The 11,322-nt window shown below is 41.5% G+C and overlaps 1 protein-coding gene across 1 annotated transcript; it reads right to left on the minus strand.

The window, feature by feature from the left end:
- Nucleotides 1-38: 38 nt before the first annotated feature.
- ndufa9a (NADH:ubiquinone oxidoreductase subunit A9a) lies at nucleotides 39-10,528 on the minus strand. The gene is made up of 11 exons (XM_080027199.1): nucleotides 10,451-10,528; nucleotides 9,313-9,486; nucleotides 6,630-6,727; nucleotides 6,422-6,513; nucleotides 6,121-6,262; nucleotides 4,522-4,624; nucleotides 3,930-4,000; nucleotides 3,525-3,601; nucleotides 1,804-1,899; nucleotides 474-540; nucleotides 39-314 (listed from the first exon to the last, which is right to left on the minus strand). The coding sequence occupies exons 1-11, from the start codon at nucleotides 10,503-10,505 to the stop codon at nucleotides 144-146; spliced, it is 1,146 nt and encodes a 381-aa protein (XP_079883325.1). The 5' UTR covers nucleotides 10,506-10,528; the 3' UTR covers nucleotides 39-143.
- Between the last annotated feature and the right edge of the window lie 794 nt (nucleotides 10,529-11,322).

Raw genomic sequence — 11,322 nt, forward strand, 5'->3', positions numbered from 1 at the left:
CAACAAACAAGAAAGACTCAAAACTAGGGACCCCTTTGGAGGATATTCTTTTATTTATTTATGTACAGAATAGTTTTAAAAGTGCAATCAGAGGTATGGACATCCTCTGCTGCCCTGGTGATGTTGGGAAGTTGTCGGGTAGTTTAGAAGGCGACAGTCTTGGGTGGCTTTGTCTCATCAAGGTCAGCTTCCAGGAAACGGAACCTGCGGTGGCGACGCAAAATCTCAATAGCCTTTTGTTCTACACTGGAGGGAGTGATCCCAAGATCCTCCAGACCAGGAAGTCCTGGGTACTTCAGGTCTGTTGCATGAAACTGGAAATAAAAAACAGGGTGAGGAATTATAATCTGCTTATTGATTATCTGGAAAAAAAAACATTGCCTCCGAGTGTTGGATGGGGAAGCTCCACATTTGGTCGTACAATTCTCAAAACCTTCAGCTTAACGCTATGCCAAAATCGTAGTTTTTCTTACCCTTTCGACTTTGTCGGGGGTTGTCCAGGGCTCAAAGGGGTTCATAGCAAATATCCCAGCAGCCATGCTGAAAGGGAAAGAAAGAAGCTATCAGATGATATTGCAGTGGTATTAAACAAGGGTACCCTATGGACCCTTGTAGAGTTTTTCTTTACTAGTGGCACTGTAGGGGGAATAGTATGTGTAACATATTAAACATACTGTATCTGCAGAACGTTAACAGGAAATGTGAGAGAAAAACATTTGTGTAAATATTGTAGCATCCATGTGGATGGACTGGGCTAAAACATGTAGTTTCTGCTTTTCCATAAATGCATCAAATTTTTACGCTGACAGAACCTACCCTGTTAACATGTATTTATTTTTTTAAAAACTGTTGATTTCTTGTTAAATGTCTGTTCATGAAAAGACAAAAGATAAATTACATGTTACTAGTCACTATGTAAAATATAATTTACACCACAATTACATTGAAAGGAGTACAAACAAAACCGTTCTATCCCCCAAAATCAGTAGCCTACAAAATAAGACATTAATAATGTCCTCGTTAAACAATATCAGTTCTTGATCCCAATTCAGTCAATGTAATTTGTATGGTTAAAGGTGAAGTAAGCGGTTTATTTATGTTAATATAAGTGTAAAATCACTCTTTATTCATACAGTGATCACTTACATAATGTGCGCGTTTCATAAAGCCGATCTCTCAGTCAGCTGCTTTGCATGTAATCGGCAAATAAACTAATTGGAGTATCACAAAATTTTTATCCAATCAGAAGAGAGAACGCTACAAACCAACACTCGTCTTACTCATATATAGTATATACACTCCATGGTCTCACTGCCGGTGCACGCCAGAGCAACAGATGGGTGAATGTTTATGCGCCTACAATGGCGCAGCAGGTAAAAATCCTTCCCAATGTCTGTTTTGATAGTTTTTATCATGTTTTATCACACCTATGGATCCGAGATGATGCTAGATAACTTGCTGCTTGAAGACCGCAGTGCATTAATGTGGTGACGTAGGGACGAGCGAGGGGACTGCTAACTGACAGGAAGTTAGCTAAAAGAACCATTCCGCTTACAGCACCTTTAATATCAATTCATACAAGTAAAGACGAGTGGTGGAATTGGCAGATTTTATAAGAAACTGATTAATTGTTAGCACACAATTTTAAATGAGACAGCAAATTTGACGTATTAATGCGAACGCAGAAGTGGGCATTTTGGCCTAATCCACGTTTGTTTATGTATTTGTCGGAGTTGAAGGCTCGCGTCAGTTACGTGATGACTTGTCCCTGGAAATGTTTAAAAACATGTATAAAGCTCTTACTGATAGAGTGGGCGAGGCAGGGGGTAGGGCACAAACGGTCTGTGTGCCAAGGCGTAGATGTACTCTACCAGGTCATGGAGGAGATAACGGTTGGGACTAGGACAACAAGAGAAGAAAACAATGAATTAAGGCGACACCTCATCATGTAATAGTATGCTCACACAAGTGATACGAATCCAGGGCATGAACCATGGAACAACAGTAACACATGGTTTATGTACATATGGATCCACCATAATGGTCTCTTCAACCTGTACACCACATTTAGATTGACTTGTCTATTGCAATAATGGACTGCTTGTAAATAGGATCTGCTTTGTATGTTTCTTGAGTCATCTACCATTCTGTGGAAAGAACTGTATGCACAAAAGCCAGTCTGACTTCAATAAAAATGCATCATTGTCTGATACCTCCAACTTAGAACTTCCACTAATGAAAATCCTTCCTATGTAATATACTTGCTTTGTAACATTCAGATTCCAGCCCCTGGTCAAGCCTTTTTGCACACTAAAGCTGGGAACACACCGCACTGGCCGCGCGGCGAGATTACATACAAAGTCAATGTACTAGCGCGTGGCCGCGCGTCCACCCAATAATCGGCGTCCAGCGGCCGGCGGCGGGGGCTTGCGCGGCGCGTGGCCGCGCCTCATGAGAGGCGCGTGAATCGGGAGCGCGGCCATTAGCGGCGCATAGAAATTGTGTCATCGAAGGAGCGTGAATCGAAGGCTTGTGCGGCGAGCACGGCGCCGCAGAAAAAGATGAAATTTTTCATCTTTTTCTGCAGCGCCGCCGGGCACCGCGCCTCCACAGCCAATCAGCGTTGAGATTGCCTGGTGGCGGTGGTCTGCAAGACGAGGTGGGCGTGTGGAGTGAGGACATCGGGCTTCCAATACATTCTGCAAATATGTGTAGGCTATTTTGCATCTGTTTAACTGTTGGTTGTACTTTAGCCAAGGTAGCGCCGGTTAGCATAGTGAAACTCACCAAGCTGTGTGCTGTTCCTGAGGATAATATACCCAAACTTGACGGCGGTGTCCGTGTGGAATTCCAATATAGTGCAGCGAAGAACCGGTGTTGTCCTCAGTCAGCCGGCACACTTTCACTTTCAGGTAGGCTGATGTCTGCCTTTATTTGTGCTGCTGAGCACACACTGCTGTTGTTAATGTGTTTAGTATGTTGCTGAATTGCTGTTAATGTGTGTGTATTTGAGATCGGGGTGCGTGTTCAGGCTGTTTTAATGATATTTGTGACAAGACTGCCGCTGGTTACACAGTGAACCTACATCTGTATTTTTTGGCACAGCTGGACCATGTTATTGTTGTTGTTGCACCGTAAGTGTGACGGGTCTGATCTCGGCGTCGGCGTCAGGAATATATGGCCCAATATGATCAAGCGGCGAGCCTCCTGCTGTCACGCGGCCAACCGCTGCCTACGATGAGGCTGCGGTTGGCCGCGGCGGCGACTGCGGTGAACATGGCCCAATATGACCAAGCGGCGAACCTCCTGCATTCACGCGGCCAACCGCCGCAGGCGGCCAATGCGGTGTGTTCCCAGCTTAAACCAAAGACACAACAGTTGGCCTGACTGCAAATGAAGCATGAGTGATACAGCACAGCGACAGGTGTTTTGTTATCCCATGAAATGTCCTGATATATATACACACTTTCAGTTCTCCTAGGCTCAGACTTTTAAATTAAGTTAATTGAGTGTTGACCACCTACCCGACTAATGCATATGTCTTTCCATTGGCATCAGGGTCTCTGACAGCGTTGATAATGGCTTTGGCCACATCCACCACCTTACACCACAAGACAAAATGGGACATGTTGAAATCCAAAGGTTATCAGAAAGCATTTTTCAAAGTAAGTAAATTGTGATAGTAAAATATTTGCTGTAACGGTGCCTAAATTCCATATAACTTCCAATACTGGAACTGTAATAATGAATCTGACTTGCAAATAAGTTTCAGGATTGGCAAAAGGAATCCTTTGTCTAGACACACACTTCCAAAAAGGTTGGCACTCTATTTGTACATGAGGTCTTGCAACATTCCTCTAAATAGTGTCTAGTGAACTGGAAAGAAGATACTGTTGTTTATACCCATCCCATTCTTTTCACAAACGTACATGAACAGGCTGCTTCTCGGTCTTCTTCCCCAAAGATATGAGTGGAATAGCATTGCCAAACCAGCGCATGTCTGAAAAAGATTTAATGGAGTATCAAAGATAACTTTTTTAGCATGTTGTCCATTAAAACACATTAAAGTGGTAAATAAAACATGAGCAATAGCTCCACTTGTGCTTGTAGAGGTTGATGAAGAAACATATTTTGACTCAGGGTGACTGCGGTAAAGCCAGTGTACCAGTCAATCAAACTAGACCCTCATTTTACAGTATCTCTCACACACACACACACACACACACACACACACACACACACACACACACACACACACACACACACACACACACACACACACACACACACACACACACACACACACACACACACACACACACACACACACACACACACACACACACACACACACACACCAGCACTAGGGCTGCCGCCTTAATTGACAAAAGGTTAGTTGCAGGAAAAAAAAACTCAAGGAAAAATTAACTATATTATGAACGTTGCCTTGTCAAAATAAAGCACGACCTATGTCGAACTCTCAAGGTTCTTTGTTCTGTTCCAAAACCGCCCGCTGCTTACTTGCATAATGGTTAAAGAATCTGTCTTCCCTCCCATAGATCTCAGAGGGCTTCATGATGATGGCTTCAGGAAACTCATCCCTCACTGCGGCCTCTCCCACAGCCTACGGGAAAGGGTCATTATAGAAAATAATTAACTAGATTAATATAGATCAGGGTTTCTCAACGGGGGCGGTACCGCCCCCTGGGGGGCGTTCGTACAACCTAGGGGGGCGCTGGGACCAGGCTGGGACACGAGAGCTTTTTTTTATTTTTTTTTATTAATAAATATATTTTAAACTTTCTTAAAAATCTTATAAATCTTTTGACAGCAAAAATAGGTTACCTGAAATAAACAACCTATTTTAACTTTTCATGTTTCTAACCCCTCGACCTCTTTTTAACTATTCTCTCCAATGTTCTGCGGTCTGCTGACTGTCATTCTTAGAAAAGAGAAGGCTCCGCAGACAGCCAATCAGAGGTCTTTGAGTCAGAACAACCAGCCAATCAAAGCCTTAGCGGCAGAGGAATCAGCCAATCACAGACTAGTATAATGACGTTTACTGATATTGCTAATGCTAATGCTAGCGAAATTCAAACTTAAACTAACTATTGTCTCTGAGGTGGAGAAAACACAGAGTAATCAGCCAAAGCATGGAGTTAACTAACACACAAGCAGAACCATGTTAAAGACACAACCCTCTTATGTTGGAGAGGGACGATATACTAAACGCTGTGCACCGCGAGAGGCTCACTGAAGCATGTACAGCAGCCCTGGCAACACGCACCGTCTCCATCCTACTCTGCACTGTTAAACTGAAAGCTAAACTATCAGATGAGGGAGGGGCCGATCGCACGGCTGGATGAAAGGTTTGCTGCATTTAAAAGCCTTCACGTCTTCACGTGCGGTACAATGATAGTTTAACTAGGATTATTTTGTTTTAATGATAAAGGGAAGCAATGTTTGTTGTTATCATGTAGTCGCAATGTGTTAACTCCTCCTGTCGATCATTCACTGTGTTAGTTTCCGGTATTGTGCCATAAAAATAAAAGCCCCCCGCGATATTTCTTTTCTTTTCTCTCCTTTCCCTATCTATTTTTTTACTCAGTAACGCAGGTGATATAAAATGTAGCGAAGTACAATACTTCACAATACACATAAAAGTAAAAGTAAAAGTATAGGTTTTAAAAATCACTTAAAAAATTACAAGTACACGAAAAAACTACTCAATTACAGGAACGCGAGTAAATGTAATTCGCTACTTTACACCCCTGATTACAACCAATGCTGATAGTGTTTTTTCTTTTTATGCAACCAGCCACCTGACAGTGGGTTAAATCTGCATATCATAGAACAGGCTCATATTGGGATTTTTTTTAAATAATTCTTATAAGAAACCAAAACAGCACAGAAAATATGTTTTATTGTTGATAGAGGATGTAGCCAAAACATATTCTTAATTGTGTGTGTTTTTTTTTTTGGGGGGGGGGGGCGCTAGAGTATCTCGGTAAGGTTAGGGGGGCGTTTGCTCAAAAAAGGTTGAGAACCACTGATATAGATGAACCTTCTTCACCCTGAAATACAAACAGCAGTTTAACCGAGATAAAACAGCCCCTCTACCTTGTTCCTCAGGTACTTGGACGGGCTGCGAATGTCAGCATTGAGGTGAGACATGTGGACGAACTTTGTGATGCCGGCCTCTCTGGCTGCCCTGGCAATCTGCTGAGGGATGCTCACGAAGACATCCTCAAAGCGATAGTTGCTTAACACCAAAACAGAAAAAAATACATTTGAATGCTTACTTGGAATTGACATTCCTATTTGTGGTCCCATGTTCTCCAACATTCACCCAAATGTTAACATACATGAAAAACAGAATAGATGCTGTAAGATCATATTTTTTCCCAGGCTATACATGTACCTTGTCTCCCACTCTTTGCCCACTAGGTTGATGACAACATTAGAGTGTTCCAAAGCCCGTTTGATGGAGTCTTTGTTCCTGGCATCCCATTCCTGCAGCGACAAAGAAACAGAGAGCACAAATTAAGACTCCCTCTAAGGCTCCAAGTGTGTAACTGCCCGCTGATTATCCATGAGTGTTTCTGCTCATCTAACTGTGCGCATCTTACCATGAAAAGGATTTGTCCAAGATCTCCCATAGGCCTGAAGTACATGAGGTCATACTGATCACAGCGGTGTGGGACTACAATCTGAGAGCCAATCCGACCTGGAAGTCATCAGTGAAATCGTCACGTACAATCACATCTTTGCGTCATTAGCCACAACACATGGGTTAAATGCCCTACCTACCTTTTGGCTGGTTACCAATTACTAAAAGTAAGGGCTATTAGGTTATTTTTATTCACTGTCCATGTTTAGATGAAGAATGTTAATCGCACTGTATTTGTTTTTAAAAATTTAAGATTTTAAATTAACATTGGATGTAGGGCTGGGCGATATGGACCAAATCTTATATCACGATATAGGTAATTTTATATCACGATATGGATATATATCACAATATAGTATTTTTCCTTAAAATTCAATGGATTACAATAACCGTACTGAACTTTAATCACGTAAGATTATTTTCATCTTTTGCTTGGAACTTAAATTTCCATACAAAAGAGAAACTGGTGCAAAATACCACACCAGTCTGGCTTTAGTCAGTCAGTGCAAAATAAAAATGACAGCATCAACCAAAGAGCCTACATTTTCCAATTGATAGTAGCCTATATCAAAATAATGAAGACTTGAATTTTACTGCAGTATTTGCTCATCTTCATTTAAAAAAGCTGTCAAAATGAACTAATGAGCAAATGCCTGGTAATACTTTAACTCCAGCTTCAACACAAATAATATTTTCAAGTTTGACATGTTTTAAAGTTACATAAAACCAGCCTTGCTGGCTGTCTCCAACAATAACAGCACGGGGTGAAGCCCCGAGTAGGCTAAAGATGTCATTATTAGCCAGCTGGCTCACGAGAGCTAACCCATGTAGTTTGCGGCTTAAAACAAGCCAACTCTGCGTCACGGCAACAGCACGCTGAAGCAGCAAGCAAGTTTCCTTTGCCCGATGACATTTTTGACCGTTAAAACCAGCTGCTCTGCCACCGTGACACGGAGTTGGTTTGTTAACTTTAGTGACGGCGCACCGAAGCTAGACCATGAGCTAGACAGCTAGAGCAACAGATCAGGCTTCTTCTGTTGCGGGTAGATAAGCTGTATTGCAGCCCAGAACTCTGCAGCAGAGCCCCCGTGTGGCGCGGCGGTGTAACTGCAGTGTAATTATAGGGACTCGGAGGGACAGCTGCCTCCCGCTCCATATATGCTCCCGCCACATCAACTTTGTATCTCCGCGATATAAACGGTATGGCCAAATCTCTCCCGGTAGACACTTTTATATCGTCCACGATATGATATCGCCCAGCCCTAATTGGATGGACAGCTTAAGTTGAGTTTTTTTATGATGATGTGGACAAAGGCAATTGTTTTCATTCACTGTCCATTTAAAAAAATTAAAAAACTAACTACAATGAAAACAAAGTTATATTCTTCTTGTTATCTTTGGCTTTTTTGTACGAGTGATCCGATCTGATCGGCGATTCAAAAAAATGTGATACGAACTGAACTGAGAGTGTTCCGTTCCAGCCCTTCTAAACAAAAACATGCGAAGTAGATTATGGTTATTTACAGTCATGCCTGAAATTATTCATACCCCTGGAAAATGTTGACTTAAAGTTACTTTTATTCATCCAGCAAGTTTTTTCTTGATTGGATATGATACAGGCTTCTCCCAGAAGATAATAAGACGATGTACAAGAGGCATCATTATGGAAAAAATTATTTTTTCAGCTTTTATTTACATTTGAACAAAAAGTGGCATGTCCAAAATTATTCATACCCTTCTCAATAATCAATAGAAAAAGTATGTATTGGCTATTACAGCAATCAAATGCTTCCTGTAATTGCTGACCAGCTTTTTTCATGTCTCCACGGGTATTTTTGCCCTTTCATCTTTAGCAATGAGCTCCTACTCTTTCAGTTTGGAGGGTGTCACTGCCATCACCATGATCTTTAGCTCTCTCCACTGATTCTCAATTGGATTCAAGTCAGGACTCTGGCTGGGCCACTGTAAAACGTTAATGTGTTTGTCCGTTAACCATTTCTTCGCCACTTTTGTTTGGCCTCAATGATCCTTCATTTGGCATAAAAAAGGAGAAGCCGCCCTTCAACCCTACATCATCCCCACTGTCAAACATGGTGGTGGGAACCTAATGCTTTGGGGGATGTTTTTCAGCCAATGGACCAGGGAACCTAATCACACTAAACCTAATCACATCAGGCAGTCTGCACTCTGCAGGGACACTTGGCCTTGGGCACCAGTGGACATTTCAGCAGGACAACGACCCAAAACGCAGAGCAAAAGTGGTGAAGAAATGGTTAACGGACAAACACATTAACGTTTTACAGTAGCTCAGCCAGAGTCCTGACATGCCACTTTGTTCAATGTAAATAAAAGCTGAAAACATTTTTTTTTCACTATGATGCCTCTTGTACATCGTGTTATTATCTTCTGGGAGAGGCCTGTATCACTTCCAATCAAGAAAAAGCTTGAAAATGTGCCAGAGGTATGAATTATTTTGGTTTTGACTGTATGTGTACGTTGGACAGCCTCTGGGTGTGTGAAGAATGTTTTCACAGCTGAACACTAGAACAAGGAGAAAATAAACAAGCTTTCTGGCTATAAAAAGGTACATAATGGTGCACATATATTTTACACCATTATTATTATTTTTTTTTTAAACTCACCCAGCCTATTGACAACATATCGACCCAGAAAACCTGTAGCACCGAAGACTGTTGCTGCTATGCCACTGGAGGAGGAGCGTCCTCCTTTCCCCTTGGGGATGACAGCATGGTGCAGCTTCCTCTGCTGGACCACAGAGACGGAGGCAGCTGACAATACAGCAGGGGAGCAGCTACCTATTGAGAGGAGGGGGACACAAGAAATTAATAATAAATCCTCCTTTCATGAGCATAAAAATTACCTTTTTTAGTTGAATCTGGTTAATAGAGGCAAGTGGTGGTTTTGAATGGTGTGGCGTTACACAGATGTCTTACCAATGCATTCTGTTATTTAACCCTGTGAGGTATAAACTGGACAGACAGAAGTTAGATAATAGTATGACAAAATACAAATGAACTCAACTGTATTACCGCATACTGTGTGACATTGAGCATTGCACTCCACTATTACTTGACATTTCTTCCTTTGATTACATTGTGTGTGTGTGTGTGTGTGTGTGTGTGTGTGTGTGTGTGTGTGTGTGTGTGTGTGTCTCTCTCTGCACAGACTAGTTGTAGACTTTTGGAAAAACACAAGAGCAAGAAGGCTTAAAAACGCTAGCTCACTGTCACTCAAGACTGTCACAGATGTTTATTATCGTCACTTACAACGCTTTAGCCTGTAACACACAAGTCAGACATCTAAAGCGGTTGTCTTATTTCCAGTGTAACAATGTAAATATATGTTTATGGAAACAACAAAGGCCTTTAATCCACTGCAACAGTCAATAAGATAGCCCACTGTAACACACAAACAAACTAAAAAAAATAAGATAAGACTAATAATGGCTCAAGTTCTACCTACTTTAAAACATTTACCTTCATTTATGAACAATTTGCAACACACTAAACGGGGCAGTATGTAACGTGTCTGTGCAGCTGGTAGTTATTGTAATTATTAGCAGATCCAGTTGTGAGCTACTCGCAAGCTAAAGTTCTCGCTAGCAGGTTACTAGCCGAGCTTGTTAGCAAGGTCACTCGTGCCGACTGTGTGCTCTAACTGTGAGCCAGTGTTAGGACGCCTTCTTTGTGAAGATAACGACACTATAACTCTAAAACCTCAGTGTCATTATCACACGTACACTGTTTCGACAGTACTCACTTGAAATCTTTGGAAGGACACTCGCAGGACGGCTAACCAGCGCCAGGGTCGCCATCTTTCCGACTACGGCTCACCGTGTAGTCCAAAATAAGTGTCGCAACCGAAACAGCGCAGCGAAGGTAAAAAAATAAATAAAAATCGCGGATTTTAATAGATTTACTCAGTAGCCTACAAAGCATGTTGAGAAGATGTGTAGTATGCCAATATCTACGGTGAATATGCTTTCAAACTAAAATATGAATTAGGCCTACGACGAGATAAACAGCCACTATTTAAACATTTCAAATGGTTCAAAGACAAATGTCCTTATTAAACTTTGTTTTGAAGGATGTGATGAATGCACAGTATGTTTCATCTGAGTATTTATAAGGTTTAAAACTTGTAATGGTCATAACAACTTAAGTTGGTAAAAAGATTGAACATGACATTAGGTGATGATTGTTTATGTATTATATATTTATAATCAGCTATCATGGGGCTGCCATTTTTGACCAGCAACACAAAAGTAGTTGGGTTAACTGTGCCTGTGTATGTGGGTGGTGCTCACAGATTAGTTTAACATGATGTGTTTATGAGAATTTCTTGTAATCTTATCATCTTCTGGGGCCGTATTCACAAAACATTTTAAGGCTAAGAGTAGGTCCTAACGTGCTGATTTAGGAGTAACTCTCAAAAATAAGGGGCGTTTCACTCCTAATTTTAGGACTCCTAACTTTTTAAGATAAGTGTAATTCACAAAGCCTTTTAGCGCTAAAACTAGCTCCTAAATCTATGAAAAGCTAAGAGTCCTCGAGAGGACTCCTAAGTCACTAAGAGTAAATCACAGACAACCATTTGATGGTGTTTTGGAGAGATTTAATGATAGTGAGCTT

Source organism: Ammodytes marinus (genome assembly GCF_949987685.1).
Source record: "Ammodytes marinus genome assembly, chromosome: 5".
Taxonomy (NCBI): Eukaryota; Metazoa; Chordata; class Actinopteri; order Uranoscopiformes; family Ammodytidae; genus Ammodytes; species Ammodytes marinus.